General features: G+C 37.7%; 1 protein-coding gene across 5 annotated transcripts in view; it reads right to left on the bottom strand.

Annotated features, from left to right (window-relative positions):
• Nucleotides 1-19,869, bottom strand: part of CFAP20DC (CFAP20 domain containing) — a 267,799-nt gene that overhangs the window by 143,996 nt on the left and 103,934 nt on the right. For all 5 annotated transcript variants that reach the window (XM_060164004.1, XM_060164005.1, XM_060164006.1 and 2 more), the window contains exon 6: nt 4,580-4,736. In XM_060164004.1, the coding sequence (XP_060019987.1) occupies nt 4,580-4,736 (157 nt within the window). The remainder of the gene's footprint in view (nt 1-4,579; nt 4,737-19,869) is intronic.

Below are 19,869 nucleotides of genomic sequence, written 5' to 3'. Positions count from 1 at the left end.
TTGATTTTGTTTCTTGTGACTTTACTAAATTTATTCCACCATTTTTTCCGGAGAAGTCTTTATGGTTTTCTTTCTTTCTTTTTTTTTTGCGGTACGCAGGCCTCTCACTGCTGTGGCCTCTCCCGTTGTGGAACACAGGCTCTGGACACGCAGGCTCAGCGGCCATGGCTCACGGGTCCAGCTGCTCCACGGCATGTGGGATCTTCCCGGACCAGGGCACAAACCCATGTCCCCTGCATCGGCAGGCGGACTCTCAAACACTGCGCCACCAGGGAAGCCCCTATGGTTTTCTATATATCATATCATGTCTTCCACAAATAGTGACAGTTTAACTTATTCCTTTCCAATCTGGATGCCTTTTATTTCTTTTCCTTGCCTAACTGGTCTTGATAGGACTTCCAATACTATGTTGAATAAAAGTGGTGAGAGTGGGCATCCTTGTCTTGTTCTTAATCTTAGAGGAAAAGATTACATCTTTTCACTGTTGAGTGTGATGTTAGGTGTGGGCTTGTCATACATGGTCTTTATTGTGTTGAGGTAGTTTCCTCCATACCCACTTTGTTGAGAGTCTTTATCATAAATAAATGTTGAATTTTATCAAATGTTTTTTCTGTGTTTATTGAGAAGATGGCTCTTATTGTAGTTCCTCTCTGTTTCTTTCTTCTCTTTCTCTCTTCCTTTGTGTCTCAAAGGTTTTCTTTAGTGCTATGTTTAGATTCATTTCTCATTTTCTTTTGTGTATTTGCTATAAAGTTTTTGTGTGTGTGGTTACTGTGAGGTTCACATACAGCATCCTATGTAAACTGTAGCCAGTTTTAAGTTGGTGGCAACTTAATTTTGAACACATTCCACAGCTTTATCTTTTTACTACCCCTCCCCATGTTTTGTACTTTTTTTTTTTTTTTTTGCGGTACGCGGGCCTCTCACTGTTGTGGCCTCTCCCGTTGCGGAGCACAGGTTCCAGACGCGCAGGCTCAGCAGCCATGGCTCACGGGCCCAGCCGCTCCACGGCATGTGGGATCCTCCCGGACTGGGGTACGAACCTGTGTCCCCTGCATCAGCAGGCAGACTCTCAACCACTGCGCCACCTGGGAAGCCCCATGTTTTGTACTTTTGATGACATCTTCTTGTATGCTTCCCTTAACTAATGATCGTAATTTTACTATTTTGGTCCTTTAATCTTCAGGCTTGCTTTATAAGTGATTGATCAACTACCTTTATTATATACCTACCTTTTCTTAGTGAGACTTTCACTTTCATACATTTTCTTATTATTAATTAGTGCTATTTTTTATTCAGCTTAAAGAAGTCCCTTTGATATTTCTTGTAGGGCTGGCTTAGTGTTGATGAATTCCTTTAGCTTTTGTTTATCTTGGAAACTCTTACTCTCTCCTTCAATTCTGAATGATAACCTTGCTAAGACTTCTCGGTTGGACTTATTTTCTTTTTAGCACTTTGAATATGCCAAGCCACTCTCTTCTGGCCTGTACAGTTTATGCTAAAAAATCTGCTAAGAGCCTTGTGGGCTTTAGTATGTAACGAGTTGTTTTTCTCTTGCTGCTTTTAGGATTCTCTCTTTACCCTTAACTTTTACTATTTTAATTATAATGTGTCTTGGTGTGTGTGTCTCTTTGGGTTCATCTTATTTGGAACTCTATGCTTCCTGGACCTGGATGTCTATTTCTTTCCCCATATTAGGGAAGTTTTCAGCCACTGTTTCTTCAAATAATTGTTTTGGCTCTTTCTCTCTTCTCCTTCTGGGATCCCTATAATGCAAATGTTATTTCACTTGATGTTGTTCCAAAGGTCCCTTAAGGTATCTTCACTTTTAAAATTTTCTTCTCATTTTGCTGGTCGGTCTGAGTGATTTTCATTGCTTTGTCTTAAGCTTACTGATTCATTCTGCTATCTCATCCAGTCTGCTACTGAACCCCTCTAGTGTATTTTTCCGTTCAGTTATTACTTCTCTTTGGTACTTTCTTATACTTTCTCTTTGTTGAATCCTCACTGTGCTGATTCATTCTTCTTCCAAGTTTGATAAGCAACCTTATGATCATCATTGAACTCTTTGTCAGGAGACTTATCTCTATTTCATTTATTTCTTTTTCTGAGGTTTTATCTTATTCTTTTAATTGGAACGTATTCCTCTGTCTCCTTATTTTGCTTTATTCTCTGTTTGTTTCTATGTATCAGGTGAATCAGCTATCTCTCCCAGTCTTGAAGGAGTGGTCTTATTTAGGACATGTCCTGTGGGTCTCAGAAGCACAATCCTGCTTGGCCACCAGAGCCAAGCATTCAATGGCTGCCTCCCTATGTGGGCTGTGTGTGCCTTCTAGTTTTGGAGTTGCGGTGGTACACTGGTGGGTGGGGCTGGTCCCTAAACTGGCTGCAGTGCCCAGCCAAGGCACAGCCCTAAGGGTAGGGTTCCCAGCAGGGTGGGCCCACTGGCATAATAGATTAGAGGGAGAATTCCCAAATGGTGCTTGCCAGCGCTGACATTACAAACTAGCCCAAGATTGCAAAGTGAATCAAAAATTGGCAGATTAGGGCTTCCCTGGTGGCGCATTGGTTGAGAGTCCGCCTGCCAATGCAGGGGACATGGGTTTTCCTGGGAGTGTTTCAGTCCTGGGAGAGTGTCCCAACTGGTTCCTTCCTCTCCAGCAGACGCTTCGAGATTAGTAAGTAGGACCCCTTCACCTATGATCCATGTGCTTTTCAATTGGTGTTTGTGTCCTGTGGGTCAACTGGTTTTTGGGTCTGGTGGGTCTGCATGTGAGCCCTTTAAGAGTGGGTTTCTGATCCCTGCAGTTCTATAGTTTTCCTGGACATATTCCCCATTGGTTTTCAAAGCCAGGTGTTTTGAGGTCTTGTCTCTCCTGTGTAGGACCTAGCGGTTGGGGTGCCTGATGTGAAGCTCAAATATCCTTCTCCTCAGGGAAAAGATCCATAACCTTGTGATCGCTCCCATTTGTGGATTTCTGTGGCTGGGGTGTGGTTTTTTTCCCTTGCGCAGACTTATCTCTGCCTCTCCTACCTGTCTTGATGCTGTCCTTTAACCCTTTGTTGTGGAGACTCTATTCATCCAGTTTTCAGGTCCCTTCTGAGACAATTATTCCATATGTAGTTGTAGATTTGTTGTGTCTGTGGAAGGAGGTGAGTTCAGTATCTTCCTATGCCATCATATTGAACCCTCTCCTAGGACAGCCAATTCTTTATCCTCCCTGAGGTTCTATATTATGAATCTTACTGGTAAATCTCTCTGAAAACCTAAAAGTTTCAGCTTTCTCTGCTCTTTTAAGTCAGTTGTCACTCCTCAATCTTACAGAATTTATGAACATTTTTATCTGTTGTTATCTCCTCTTCATCCTGGTGGATTTATATGTTATAATTTTATTGCAGCTTAAGGGAGAATCAGAGATAAAAACATGTATTTAATCTGCCAATATTTTTTTTTTTTTTTTTGCAGTACGCCGGCCTCTCACCATTGTGGCCTCTCCCGTTGCGGAGCACAGGCTCCAGACGCACAGGCTCAGCGGCCATGGCCCACAGGCTCAGACGCTCCGTGGCACATGGGATCTTCCCGGACCGGGGCACGAACCCGTGTCCCCTGCATCGGCAGGCGGACTCTCAACCACTGCGCCACCAGGGAAGCCCTAATCTGCCAATTTTTGATTCACGTTTTTCCTTACATTTATGAAAAGTATTAATTAGGTTATGATTTACCTCTTATGATCTGATGTAGAATTCACCTATATTTCTATAAATCTTGAGGTTTCTTATTAGCTGGGTGCCATTTTTTTTTAAATGAAATCTTTCACTTTCTTGTATAGCCTTTAAGTGGTATATGAGTGGCCATACTTCCTGGCTTATGATCTTTTTGTGGAACTATAAATGCATTGCTGTGTTTTATTGTCAAATGAAATTTACAGTGTCCTGTTCCACAGAATGAAACACAGAAGGATTTCATAGGCATTCATCCAGATGGAGCACAAATCTAAAGTCTACATGCAAACTTCTAAGAAATCACCTTTGCCATCTTACGTGCAGTCCTGTTTCCTGGGCTTCTAGAATTGATTTTGTTAAAAATAATCCCAGACGAAAATCAAAAAGCGGCATCAGTAGTTCTCAATACTTTCAGTTGTTTAAAACTATCTTAGCAGGAGAGTTTGTGCTGCTTTATGAATTCTAGATGGCTCAGTTTCCTACAGAGTATAATTATTAATTGTTTAATGAGTAATTAATGTATTATTTCCAGTTTCTTTAGAAATCATATGAGGAATAACTCAACCATCCTTCTATTTTAACATGATCATTAGAAAATTAATATAGTAATATAATTTCAGTCAAGATGAATAAGCTCTAGAGATCTGCTGTACAACATTGTACTTACAGTCAACAATAACATATTGTATACTTTAAAATTTGTTGAAATAGATCTCATGTTAAGTGTTCTTTCCACAATTAAATAGAGTAAGATAAATTTTCAAAAACCACTACCATGTACTCTTACTGTCCAAAGGCATGTCTAATTTTTTAAAAATTGAACAACTAAAAAATCTTGATAGCAGCTTGAACATACCATCTTTATCAGCAGTGTCTTGAGGCCTGCATTTTAAAGTGAAGATCTTCCGTAGCTTACAGTTAGCTGAGACAATAATTCCATCCAGTGACTGGAAAACTGCTCCTTTGAATATTTCACTGGTAAATGCCACCAGGTCAATGCATAGATTGCACCACTAAAATTAAAAAGGGAAAGAGGAGTAAGCACTATGTAAAATCACATAAATGAAATGCAAAGTCCAGAATTGAGGCAATCGCCTGGATCAACCAGCTCCAAACCAATTTTCCCCTTTAGGCAAATCTATCTGTTTTGGCTTCGATTTGCTTAACAATTGTCTTGATTCTTCCAAAGAAATCATCATGATCTAAACTGTACACTGGTCATCTGGCTAAAGAGTTCCCATTGTGAGACAAGGCTTTGACAACTTAGGGAGGTAACTCTAGATCAGAAGGCAGTATGCTAGTGGGAAGCTAATTGTAGGTGCATTAGACCACTTAAATCTTGAAAAGCAAGGATAAGTAGCCAATCGTTCCTTCAAGAGGACTAATTTGATCACAATTAGCCATTTAGATTTGTTAAAAAAAAGCACAGATGAAACTGAAATTAGAAGCTGGGTCTAAACTGCAGCCATTGCTGTTTATTCATAACCAATTAACCTATTGTACAGAAATAGATTCTTCTAAAGAATTTGTAATTATGCCAGGTATTTGCCAGTTTTTAAAGTACTCTTGCAGGGACTAATTTCTGCCCATTAAACAATTAGACCCCTCGATACTTCATCAAATAAATTCTCTAAATGGTCTTACTGAGTTAAAGAAAAGGAGCAAATAATCGTTTAGTAAAAAATTATGACATATATAAGATGGCTGGGCAAAAGCAGAAAAAAGGATTTTTGCAGTTAAAAGAAAAGTAGTATTTAAAATTGTCTGTGCTAAATATAGATCAATGGAACAGGATAGAAAGCCCAGAGATAAACCCACACACATATGGTCACCTTATCTTTGATAAAGGTGGCAGTAATGTACAGTGGAGAAAGGACAGCCTCTTCAATAAGTGGTGCTGGGAAAACTGGACAGGTACATGTAAAAGTATGAGATTAGAACACTCCCTAACACCATACACAAAAATAAGCTCAAAATGGATTAAAGACCTAAATGTAAGGCCAGACACTATCAAACTCTTAGAGGAAAACATAGGCAGAACACTCTATGACATAAATCCCAGCAAGATCCTTTTTGACCCACCTCCTAGAGTAATGGAAATAAAAACAAAAATAAACAAATGGGACCTAATGAAACTTAAAAGCTTTTGCACAGCAAAGGAAACAATAAACAAGACCAAAAGACAACCCTCAGAATGGGAGAAAATATTTGCAAATGAAGCAACTGGCAAAGGATTAATCTCCAAAATTTACAAGCAGCTCATGCAGCTCAATAACAAAAAAACAAACAATCCAATCCAAAAATGGGCAGAAGACCTAAACAGGCATTTCTCCAAAGAAGATATACAGATTGTCAACAAATACATGAAAGAATGCTCAACATCATTAATCATTAGAGAAATGCAAATCAAGACTACAATGAGATATCATCTCACACCAGTCAGAATGGCCATCATCAAAAAATCTAGAAACAATAAATGCTGGAGAGGGTGTGGAGAAAAGGGAACACTCTTGCACTGCTGGTGGGAATGTGAATTGGTACAGCCACTATGGAGAACAGTATGGAGGTTCCTTGGAAAACTACAAATAGAGCTACCGTATGACCCAGCAATCCCACTACTGGGCATATACCCTGAGAAAACCATAATTCAAAAAGAGTCATGTACCAAAATGTTCATTGCAGCTCTATTTACAATAGCCAGGAGATGGAAACAACCTAAGTGTCCATCATCGGATGAATGGATAAAGAAGATGTGGCACATTTATACAATGGAATATTACTCAGCCATAAAAAGAGACGAAATTGAGCTATTTGTAGTGAGGTGGATGGACCTAGAGTCTGTCATACAGAGTGAAGTAAGTCAGGAAGAGAAAGACAAATACCGTATGCTAACACATATATATGGAATCTAAGAAAAAAAATGTCATGGAGAACCTAGGGGTAAGATGGGAATAAAGACACAGACCTACTAGAGAATGGACTTGAGGATATGGGGAGGGGGAAGGGTAATCTGTGACAAAGTGAGAGAGTGGCATGGACTTATATACACTACCAAATGTAAAATAGATAGCTAGTGGGAAGCAGCCGCATAGCACAGGGAGATCAGCTTGGTGCTCTGTGACCACCTAGAGGGGTGGGATAGGGAGGGTGGGAGGGAGAGAGACGCAAGAGGGAGGAGATATGGGAACATATGTATATGTATAACTGATTCACTTTGTTATAAAGCAGAAACTAACACACCATTGTAAAGCAATTATACTCCAATAAAGATGAAAAAGTAAATAAAAATAAAATTGTCTCTGCTTTGATTAAAATATTAGGCTCCTCCATTATTTGCTTAGAAGCACAGTTTATATAAGGTCTATTTTATTAACTTATCAAAATTAAAAGATATATTAATTGATAAAGGAAATAATAATGTCATTTTAAAAGTCGAATTCCATTTAGAAGTATTGATTTTAATATGGAGGAGAACCTGAGCTTGTTTCCATAGTAGAAAAGTAAAAGAGATTGCAGTAAATTATTGATTAAATATGTAAAATTATTTTCTTTGTATATGTCTCAACAGTAACATTTTATTTCCAGGTGATGAGAATGCTCTAGTCTTTTGGGGAAAAAGGAGTCAGTTATAATAAAAGGTAGGAGATAGGATTGAGTGTGATGTAACAATGAGACTGGCTTGACCAGCGGAATGGTGCGCTCTGGGGAAGTGTGGCAAGTAATGTGGGATAGGGCAGTGAGGCCAGGTTCTGGAGGAGCTGGAAGATCAAGAAGAGAAACTTGGATCCCAGAGGGTCAAGTGTCACTGTGGTTCTTGAAGGAGAATGTGAGAAAAGTAGAGTATTGGAAGTCTGGATTAACCTTGATGCAGGAGTGTTTGGGGTGGTAGAGTGGTACTGGGAAGAAGGCTGAGGCAGAGTAGAGACAGACTGAGGCACAGAAGCACCAATTAGTCTCCATCAGTCATTTAAGCATGAAGTGAGGAGGGTCTGGTTTGAAGGCTAGCATAGGAAGTGAAATGTAAGGGACAAATCCAGTATGCATGCCATATGGTGAAACACCATGGCTTGGTAAAACTCAGGTTATATGGAGGTACTGGGGTTTCCAGCTATCCAACACTAATTATTAACATTATTATACTAGCGTTATTATTGTTGTTACAAATTTGGGTTCCATTCCTTAAAAACTTAACATTATGCCCCAATTCCAATCTTTCAGCTGGTTTGTCCCATCAGGAATCGCATTCATCCATTCTTCCCCACAGGTGCTAAGTGCTTATCAGGTGTTAGACACGGGCTTAAAAAAGTTTTATACAAAATGTAGCCCTTTGTCACTTTTCCACTCATGCAATCATACTGTCAACTTTTAACCCTTTTTTATCTCTGTATTTTAAAATAATACCTCTTGATTCATCAATTTTAGACATTATCTGCTGACTTCCTATTATGGTAGATAAGATTTTTAGCTCACTTATACACCTAACTTTCCTGACTCTATCCTCCCTAGATAATTATCTCTCATTCTTTCTCTTTCTCTCTTTTCTTTAAAATTCATATTCTGTGTTTTCCTTATTGTGACTATGGAAATATTGTACACAACTGAGCCAAGTGATGCTCTATGATTACCTTTCCTTTCCTATGCAACTTCTTTAGATTTCTAGAGTTAATAACTGCTTTTTAAATTATCTTTTTTTTTTTGAAATAAATATTTTGAGTCTTCCTACATCTTGGAAATGCTTGGAGGTGACATCTGAGTTTCGTTTTGAACAACTAATAAGGGCTTCCAGGCCCGGGGAGGTATGGGAATGTGTTGGGCATTTTTTCTCAGGACCCTCCCCCTTTATTCTCTGCTTAGATGAACCCTCCAGCTGGCTGCACCTGAAGACCCAATCAGAATCTGCCAGATCTGCTTGGGAATTGGTGTCGACCTCCTTTAAACAGCGCAAGTCCAGGAAACCAGGCCCTTACCTTCTACACCCATTTTTTTCTCTTTTTTTCCACAGTTTTATTGAGACACAATTGACATCACTGTATAAGTTTAAGGTGTACAGTATGATGATTTGATTTACATGTATTGCGAAATGATTACCACAATAGATTTAGTTAACATCCATCATCTCATACAGATACAACAGAAAGAAAAAAAACATTTCTCCTTGTGATGAGAACTCTCAGGATCTACTCTCTTAACAACTTTCCTATATAGCTCATCAGCAGTGTTAACTATAGTCACCATGCTGTACGTTACATCCCTAGTGTTTAGTTATCTTATAACTAGAAGTTTGTACCTTTTGATTACCTTCCTTCAATTCCTGCTCTGCCCTCACCCCTGCCCCCCACTACATCTAGTAACCACAAATCTGATCTCTTTTTCTATGAGTCTGGTGGTTTTTGTTTTGCTTTGTTTTCATTAGAGTACACATATAAGTGAGATCATACAGTACTTATCCTTCTCTATCTGACTTACTTCACTTAGCATAAAATGCCATCAAGGTCTATCCATGTTGTTGCAAATGGTAGGATTTTCTCACTTTTTTATGGCTGAAAAATATTCCATTGTACATATATGCCACAACTTCTTTATCTATTCATCTATAGACGGACACAGGTTGTTTCCATGTCTTGGCTCTTGTAGATAATGCTACAATGGATATGGGGGTGCAGATATCTTTTTGAGTTAGTGCTTTTGTTTCCTTTGACTATGTTCCCAGAAGTGAAGAATTGCTGGATCATTTGGTAGTTCTATTTTTAAGTTTCTGAGGAACCTCCATACTGTTTTCCATAGTGGCTATACCAATTTACAATCCCACCAACAAAGCACAAAGGTTCCCTTTCCTCTGCAATCATACACATTTATCTCTTGTCTTTTTGACGATATCCATTCTAACAGGTATGAGTTATATCTCACTGTGGTTTTAGTTTGCAATTACTTAATGACTAGTGATGTTGAGCATTTTTTCATATACCTGTTGGCTTTTTGTATGTCTTCTTTGGAAGAAGGTCTATTCAGGTCCTTTGTCCATTTTAACTGGATTGTTTTTTTGCTATTGAGTTGTATGAGTTCTTTGTATATTTTTTGATATTAACTCCTTATCAGATATATGGCTTGCAAATATTTTTTCCATTTCATAGGTTGTCTTTTCACTTTGTTAATGGTTTCTTTTGCTGTGCAGAAGCTTTTTAGTTTGATGTAATCCCAGTTGTTGTTTACTTTTGATTTTGTTGCTTGTGTTGTAGGTGTGATTTATACACTTCTTATATATCCCAGTCAAACTGCTTTTATTCCCTCTGCCTGGACTTCATGCTTCATGGAAAGTATTCAACAAATAATGGTATGCATGTGTGTGTAGGAATATACGAAGACACACATATACACACATGCCTACACAAATACTTTCAATCTTTCATTATATCATCATTCGACAAACACCATAAATGTGTGAGAACTGGTAAGTTATTTAGTGAATCCATCCCTTAGAAGTACAGATGGGAGTAATTCCTGAAAAAGATGGGAATATCTTTCACAAATCTTCCTTGGTTAGAGGAAATAGAAAATTTTTTTTAGTTTAGTGGATAGAATTTTTTTTTTGGTTTAGCTGATATTTATAAAGGTTACAATTTTCATAAGCTTCCACAAATAACTCATTATTCATATAAATTCTGTGATAATTTTCTGAAGTTTTAGAAAAGAGTACGAACTCTCTACTATCAACAGGTGGGTTATCTGAATTACAGCTGATCTTTATAAAATATTTTCATTATCCTTGGAGATATCATTCACTCTTAAAATCCCTTTTTTGACATTTTTCTTGATCTCTAATCACTTTATTCCTATGTGCAACTCTAGGCCATCAGGGAAGAGCTCTTGATCTAAAATATTTATAATTATGGGTCCTTAAGAAATAAGCACAGGAAAGACAGCAATCTTGATAAAGAAGAGACAGTTTTGTTTAGTCTGTTTCTTGGATTGATAAGAGAGTTTATGGTATTTAGTTCCAGCATGGAATTTTACGTGAAACAACTGACTGCCAAAGGGTGAAAGCATTATTCAAAGCATCAGTTTCTAGTTTTTACTGGAATGTTTTGGCCATATGGCTTCATTGTACTGGTGAAACACATGCATGCACGTGCACACACACACCCCCGCGCGCACACACACATTCAAGAGCTTGCAATAACAAGCTCTTGGTTGTCCCAGAACTCTTTTGATTTCCTGTGCCCCTATTCTCTGCCAATACCGTAGGAAAGATCTGAAGACAACTGGATTTATTTTGCCTGTGTGTAAAGAGCCTGAGTCGCTAACAGTACACAGCTCTAGCCAGCACTGCCTTGCTAAAAAGGAATGACAAACAAAAAAATTACAATTTCATAACCTAGAAATCCTAAAGTGCATCTTTTCCCAGAATTTTAGAACCTCATTCTGTTTTCATGCTCCTGAAATAACAAAAAACAAGGTTTTAAGACTGTTATTCTTGCTCCTTTTAAAATAATTTTTCACTTTAGCTTTAATTTCTCAAGAGAAAATCTGACTACAATGACTTTATCTATCTTTTTCACCATCATATTGTGTTTATTAAGTGGTGTAAGCAGAGAGATTGCAATAGTAATTTCCACATGGTCAGGGGAAGTAATTACCTATTACTAGTGTATTAAAAGCAATTTCTCCAGGAAAAGTAAATCACCACAAGTCCTTATATGGAGAGAGGGGAGTTGATGACTGGAGGTTGGGGCTGCCAGGGTAGTAGTTCATGGCTGAACCAAGGAAAGGCAAATTCCTTGTAGAAGTGTCATCATTATACATGTTCAGCAATCAATCTCTACCTCCAGTTCCTATCCTCCTCCAGCAAGCTATCTCTTCCTGAAACAGCTGTCCCATCTTTCTCTTGCTAATCCTCAAGTCACCCTTTCACTGTGCCCGTTGAAATTCTTACTACTGAAAAGTACCTATATTCTTTATATTCTTCTAAGGGTCCTACACACCTTACCTTAACTGAAACCTGGCTTTTCTCTGAGATATTACTTCCCCTTCAAGTCTGGAGCTGTGAAGTTCACTTATGCAGTTCACCTGCGCTTCTACAGCCCCCTATTTTGAGGCCATGGGGCGGGGTGGCACTAGAAGAGAGTTTGCTCTTCTGACTGGGAACCTCTATCTTCTTTGGAGCCAGAGGCATTGCAGAGACAGGCTCTTCCACCCTTTCAGCTTCACATCACGCCCCAGTCACTCCTTCTACCTCCTCAGGTACACAAGCACCATCCTATACACACATTCCTGGAAAATACTGGGACCAGGTTCATCTTACCTTCTGATTCAACACCCTAAAAGTCCCTTAACCTTTTCTTAAAGTCTTCCTCTCCTCTTCACTCCTTAATCCACTCACGTGGCCATATCTTGAGATTTAATTTAATTACCCTGAAATACTTTAAAAATTCTGTATTATATTCTATTCCTTTATCTGTCTGTCAACTCCTTCCAGTTAACCTCTACTGACAACACCTTTTAAATATATTCTTCTGAGGGATGCAAGAGTTTGGGCCCTGGAGCCAAACTGTCTGGATTTGGATTCCAGTTCCACCACTTACTAGTTATATAATCTTTGCAGTTACTTGTCCTCTCTGTGCCTCTCTTTCCTTATTTGTAAAATGGTGATAATAATGACAAATCTCTCTTACAGTTGTTAGGATTCAATGTTTAAATACATGTAAGCACTTCTAATAGTGCCTAGCATATGTGCTCAATGTATGTTAACCATATGATCTTTTTGACGTTCATACCGTGAAATTCATAGACTTTGAGGGTACAGTTCAATGAGTTTTGACCATTTCATACATCTGTATACCACACCCTATCAAGATATAGAACATTTCGATCACCGCAGACCGATCTTTTGTGCAGCTCTCCTATCAATCTCAGCAGTCATACCGTTTAAGGGCAAGTACTAACTTCTTTCACTTTAGATTAATTTTGTCTATTCTATTACTTTATATAAATGAAATCACAGTAAATGGCTTCTTAGAGTTAGGATAAGACTTGAGGTTCATCAGTGTTCTTGCATGTACTGGTAGTTCATTCTTGTTTTGCTGAGTAGGAGCTCTCTATGAATAGACCACAATTTGTTTGTTCAGTCTTCTGTTGTTGGACACTTGTGTTATTTCAAGATTTCGGCTATCATAAATAAAACTGTTGTGAAATTCAAATTTGTGTACACATATTTTCATTTCCTTGAATAGACACAAAGAAGTGGAACTGCTGGGTCAAAGGGTAAATGTTTAACTTTATGAGAAACTTCCAAAGGTATTTCCAAAGTGGTTATACCATTTTCCTTTACACTAGAAATTTATGAAATTGCTTTACATCTCAACAATATTTAGTATTTCCCGTCTCTTTTAATTTAGCCATTCTAGTGAATGAAGTAGTGGTGGTAACTGTGTTTTAAATCTGAATTTCTCTGACTGATGGTATAGAGCTCTTCTTCGTATGCTTATTTAACCAAATGTATAATCTTTGTTTAATTATTTTTGCCTTAAAAAGTTATGTCTTTTTATTATAGAGTTGTAGGATGTAGTCTGAATACAAGTCTTTTGTCAGTTATATGCATTAAGAATATTTTCTCCCAGTTTGTGCCTTGCTTATTCATTTTCTTAATAATATCTTTTTGATGAGAAGTTTTAAATTTTATTGAAGCCCATTTTGTCAATTAATTTTTTATTATGGTTAATGCTTTCTGGGTCCTAAGAAATCTCTTAAAGTAGCTCTTTAGTTTTAGTATTTATTTAGGTATACGATTCATCTCAAATTAATTTTTGTGAATGGTATGAAGTATGGGTTGAGGTTCATTTTTCTTTCTTCTATATGAATACTCAGAAGTTCCAGTTCTCAAAGAATTGTTCTGATGCCTTGGTTGAAAATCAACTGACTATACATGTGTGGGTGTACTTCTGAACTTTTTATTGGTATCTATGCCAAGAACATAATGTCTTCATTACTGTAAGCTTAAACCAAGTTTTGAAATCATGAGGTATAAATTTTACTTTTTGAAAATTGTTTTGGCTATTCTAGGACCTTTGAATTTCTATGTAAATTTCAGAAGTATCTTCTTAATTTCTGGAAAAAAAAAAAAGAAGCGTGTTGGGATTCTAACTGGGATTAGATTGAACCAACAGATTTACTGAGAGAGTATTGGCAGCTTAACAAATACAGTCTTCTGATTCATAAACAACATTCCCCCATTTATTTAAGTCTTCAATTTCTCTCAGCAATGTTTTATAGCTTTCACTGTAAAGGTCTAACATATATTTTGTTATTCCTGAATATTTAATATTTTTCATGGTATTGTAAATATTTTTAAGATTTAGAATTTTCAATTGTTTACTGCTACAACTTTGTATAGAAATATATAGAAACAAATGATTTTGGTATACTGCCATTGTATTCTGTGACCTTGATAAACTCAATAACGTTACTAGGTTTTCTTTAGTTTTTGTCGGTTCCCTAGAATTTTCTTTTTTATTAAAACATCTTTATTGGAGTATAATTGCTTTACAATGTTGTGTTAATTTCTGCTGTAAAACAAAGTGAATCAGTTATATGCATCCATATAGCTCCATATCCCCTCCCTCTTGTGCCTCCCTCACACGTTCCCTTTCCCACCCCTCTAGGTGGTCACAAAGCACGGAGCTGACATCCCTGTTCTATGCAGCTAATTCCCACTAGCTATCTATTTTACATTTGGTAGTATATATATGTCAATGCTACTCTCTCACTTTGTCCCAGCTTACCCTTCCCCTCCCCATGTCCTCAGCTTACCCTTCCCCTCCCCGTGCATTTTCTATGTCTGTGTCTTTATTCCTGTCCTATCCCTAGGTTCATCAGAACCAGTTTTTTTTTTTTTTTTTTAGATCCCATATATAGGTGTTAGGATACGGTATTTGTTTTTCTCTTTCTGACTTACTTCACTCTGTATGAGACTCTAGGCCCATCCACCTCACTACAAATAACTCAACTTCGTTTCTTGTATGGCTAATATTCCATTGTATATATGTGCCACATCTTCTTTATCCATTCATCTGTTGATGGATACCTAGGTTGCTTCCATATCCTGGCTATTGTAAATAGTGCTGCAATGATATTGTGGTAGATGACTCTTTTTGAATTATGGTTTTCTCAGGGTATATGCCCAGTAGTGGGATTGCTGGGTCAGATGGTAATTCTATTTTTAGTTTTTTAAGGAACCTCCATACTGTTCTCCATAGTGGCCGTATCAATTTACATTCCCACCAACAGCTCGAGAGGGTTCCCTTTTCTCCACACCCTCTCCAGCATTTATTGTTTGTAGATTTTTTGATGATGGCCATTCTGACAGCTGTGAGGTGATACCTCATTGTGCTTTTGATTTGCATTTCTCTAATGATTAGTGATGTTGAGCATCTTTTCAAGTGTTTGTTGGCAACCGGTATGTCTTCTTTGGAGAATTGTCAATTTAGGTGTTCAGCTCACTTTGGATTGGGTTGTGTGTTTTTTGGATATTGAGCTGCATGAGCTGCTTGTATAATTTGGAGATTAATCCTTTGTCAGTTGCAACGTTGGCAAATATTTTCTCCCATTCTGAGGGCTGTCTTTTCATCGTGTTTATGGTTTCCTTTTCTGTACAAAAGCTTTTAAGTTTCATTAGGTCTCATTTGTTTATTTTTATTTCCATTGCTCTAGGAGGGGGGTCAAAAAGGATCTTGCTGTGATTTATGTCATGGAGTGTTCTATGTTTTCCTCTAAGAGTTTTATAGTGTCTGGCCTTACATTTAGGTCTTTAATCCATTTTGAGTTTATTTTTGTGTATGATGTTAGGGAGTGTTCTAATTTCATACTTTTACATGTAGCTGTCCAGTTTTCCCAGCACCACTTATTGAAGAGGCTGTCTTTGTTCCATTGTATATTCTTGCCTCCCTTATCAAAGATAAGGTGACCATATGAGCATGGGTTTATCTCTGGGCTTTCAATCCTGTTCCATTGATCTATAGTTCTGTTTTTGTGCCAGTACCATATTGGTCTGTAGTTTTCTTTTTTTGGGGGGGACATCATTGTGTGGTTTTGGTATCAGGGTGATGGTAGCCTGGTAGAATGAGTTTGGGGGTATTCTTCCTTCTACTCTATTTTGGAAGAGCTTGAGAAGGAAAGATGTTAGCTCTTTTCTAAATTTTGATAGAATTCACCTGTGAATCCATCTGGTCCTGGGCTTTTGTTTGTTGGAAGATTTTTAATCAGTTTCAATACCAGTGTTGTGACTGGTCTGTTTATATTTTCTACTTCTTCCTGGTTCAGTCTTGGAAGGTTGTGGTTTTCTAAGAACTTGTCCATTTCTTCCAGCTTGTCCATTTTATTGGCATATCATTGCTTGTAGTAATCTCTCATGATGCTTTGTATTTCTTCAGTGTTAGTTGTTATTTCTTCTTTTTCATTTCTGATTCTGCTGATTTGAGTCTTCTCCCTTTTTTTCTTGATGGGTTTGGTTAATGGTTTATCAATTTTGTTTATCTTCTCAAAGAACCAGTTTTTACGTTTATTGATCTTTGCTACTGTTTCCTTCATTTCTTTTTCATTTATTTCCAATCTGATCTTTATGATTTCTTTCCTTCTGCTAACTTTGGGGCTTTTTTGTTCTTTCTCTCATTGCTTTAGGTGTAAGGTTAGGCTGTTTATCTGACGTTTTTGTTATTTCTTGAGGTAGGACTGTATTGCTATAAACTTCCCTGTTAGAACCGCTTTTGTTGCATCCCATAGGTTTTGGGTTATTGTGTTTTCATTATCATTTGTTCCTAGGCATTTTTTGACTTCCTCTTTGATTTCTTCAGTCATCTCTTGATTATTTAGTAACATATTGCTTAGCCTCCATGTGTTTGTAGTTTTCAGTTTTATCCCTGTAATTGATATCTAGTCTCAGAGCATTGTGGTCAGAAAAGATACTTGATACAACTTCAATTTTCTTAAATTTACCAAGGCTTGATTTGTGAACCAAGATATGATCTAACCTGGAGAACGTTCCATGGACAATTGAGAAGAAAGTGTATTCTGTTGTTTTTGGATGGAATGTCCTATAAATATCAATTAAGTCCATCTTGCTTAATGTGTCATTTAAAGCTTGTGTTTTCTTATTTATTTTCATTTTGGATGATCTGTCCATTGGTGAAAGTGGGGTGTTAAAGTCCCCTACTATGATTGTGTTACTGTCGATTTCCCCTTTTATGGCTGTTAGCATTTGCGTTATGTATTGAGGTGCTCCTATGTTGGGTGCATAAATATTTACAATTGTTGTATCTTCTTCTTGGATTGATCCCTTGATCATTATGTAGTGTCCTTCTTTGTCTCCTATAATAGTCTTTATTTTAAAGTCTATTTTGCCTGATATGAGAAATGCTACTCCAGCTTTCTTTTGATTTCTATTTGAATGGAATATCTTCTTCCATTCCCTCACTTTCAATCTATATGATTGTGACCCTAGGTCTGAAGTGGGCCCCTTGTAGACAGCATATATATGGGTCTTGTTTTTGTATCCATTCAGCCAGTCTGTATCTTTTGGTTGGAGCATTTAGTCCATTTACATTTAAGGTAATTATCGATATGTATGTTCCTCTTACCATTTGAATTGTTTTGGGTTTGTTATTGTAGGTCTTTTTCTTCTCTTGTGTTTCCTGCCTAGAGAAGTTCCTTTAGCATTTGTTGTAAAGCTGTTTTGCTGGTGCTGAATTCTCTTAACTTTTGCTCATCTGTAAAGGTTTTAATTCCTCTGTCAAATCTGAATGAGATTCTTGCTGGGCAGAGTAATGTTGGTGGTAGGTTTTTCCCTTTCATCACTTTAAATATGTCCTGCCACTCCCTCTGGCTTCCAGAGTTTCTGCTGAACGATCAGCTGTTAACCTTATAGGGATTCCCTTGTATGTTATTTGCTGCTTTTCTCTTGCTGCTTTTAATATTTTCCCTTTGTAGTTAATTTTTGATAGTTTGATTAATATGTGTCTTGGCATGTTTCTCCTTGGATTTATCCTGTATGGGATTCTCTGCGCTTCCTGGGCTTGATTTACTATTTCCTTTCCCATGTTAGGGAAGTTTTCAACTATAATCTCTTGAAATATTTTCTCAGACCCTTTCTTTTTCACTTATTTTTCTGGGACCCCTATAATTTGAATGTTGGTGCATTTAATGTTGTCCCAGAGGTCTCTTTCAATTCTTTTTTCTTTATTGTGTTCTGTGGCAGTTATTTCCACTATTTTATCTTCCAGGTCACTTATCCGTTGTTCTGCCTCAGTTATTCTGCTATTGATTCCTTCTAGAGAATTTTTAATTTCATTTATTGTGTTGTTCATCATTGTTTGTTTGCTCTTTAGTTCTTCTAGGTCCTTGTTAAACATTTCTTGCATTTTCTCCATTCTATTTCCAAGATTTTGGATCATCTCTACTATCATTACTCTGAATTCTTTTTCAGGTAGACTGCCTGTTACCTCTTCATTTGTTTGGTCTGGTGTGTTTTTACATTGCTCCTTCATCTGCTGCATATTTCTCTGTCTTCTGATTTTGTTTAACTTACTGCATTTGGGGTCTCCTTTTCACAGGCTGCAGGTTTGTAGTTCCCATTGTTCTTGGTGTCTGCCCCCGGTGGGTGAGGTTGGTTCAGTGGCTTGTTTAGGCTTCCTGGTGGAGGGGACTGGTGCCTGTGCTCCTGTGGGTGGGGCTGTATCTTGTCTCTCTGGTGGGCAGGGCCGTGTCTGGTGGTGTGTTTTGCGGTGTCTGTGAACGTATTATGATTTTAGGCAGCCTCTCTGCTAATGGGTGGGGTTTTGTTCCTCTCTTGCTAGTTGTTTGGTATGGGGCATCCAGCACTGGAGCTTGCTGGCCGTTGGGTGGAGCAGGGTCCTAGTGTTGAGACGGAGGTCTCTGGGAGAGCTCTTGCCGATTTACATTATGTGGGGCCGGGAGGTCTCTGGTGGTCCAATGTCCTGGACTCGGCTCTCCCACCTTGGAGGCTCAAGCCTGACACCCGGCCAGAACGTGAAGACCCTTCTAAAACGAACAGTGCTCACGGTCTTTTCCATCCACAGTCCAGAGGGATTCATCCAGCCTAGCGTGCTGCTCTGTATCTTTCAGCTCACTGATCCCAATTCAGTGTTCATGCACACTGCATGCATTTGAGACACGCCAGGGAGAGTCTCTGCACGTCTGAAGTAAGGTCCCGGAGCAACACCCTACTGTGTGCAGCAGACAGCAGGCAGGACATGGCAGCAGCCCTCTCTAGAATTTTCTACAAGATGATTATGTTGTCTGCAAAGAAAGAAACTTTTATTTCTTCTTTTTCAATCTGTATGTTTTAAAATTTTCTCTTTATTATCTTATTGCACTTGCTGGGACCTCTAATGCAATGCTGAATCGAAGCAGTCAGTGTGGATATCTTTGCTTTGTTCCCCAACTTAGGAGGTAAGTATTGATAGTATTTCACCATTAAGTATGATTTAGTTGTAGGTTTTTTATAGAGGCCTTTTATCAGGCTCAACAAGTTTCCTTCTATTACTAGTTTGATGTGAGTTTTCATTTTAATGGCTAATGAATTTTCATCACGATTTTTCTACATACATTGAGATGACTTTATGACTTTTTCCCTTTATTCTGTTAATGTGAAAAATTACAGTGACTAATTTTCAAGTGTAAGACTAACCTTGAATTCTTGGAATAAACACCACTTGGTCATGATATTAAGGATCCATGTGTCTATGTTCTTGAGTGATACTGATTTATAGTTCTCTTTTGGGAATTAATATATTTCCTGGTTTTGGTATCAGAATTATGCTGGCTGCATTTTATTAAGTGAATTGAAAAATGTTCCTTCTCCTTTATTATCTGAGAGACAGTATTATTCTTTCTTTAAATGTTTGGTTAGATTTACCCATAAAGCCATCCGCACCTGTACTGTTTTGTGGGAATGTTTTAAATTACAAATTCAGTTTCTAAAAATAGATATAAGGCTACTCAGATTTTCTATTTCTTTTAGTATCAGTTTTAGTAATGTGTCTTTAAAAGAATTTTCCCACTTAATCTAAGTTGTCAAATTTATTAGTATACAATTGTTCATAATATTCCCTTATTTTCCTTTTTCCTTACATTCATTCT

This window comes from Lagenorhynchus albirostris, chromosome 10, assembly GCF_949774975.1.
Source record: "Lagenorhynchus albirostris chromosome 10, mLagAlb1.1, whole genome shotgun sequence".
Taxonomy (NCBI): Eukaryota; Metazoa; Chordata; class Mammalia; order Artiodactyla; family Delphinidae; genus Lagenorhynchus; species Lagenorhynchus albirostris.
Note: the sequence above shows the minus strand (reverse complement) of the source record. Positions and strands in the feature narration are given on the sequence as shown.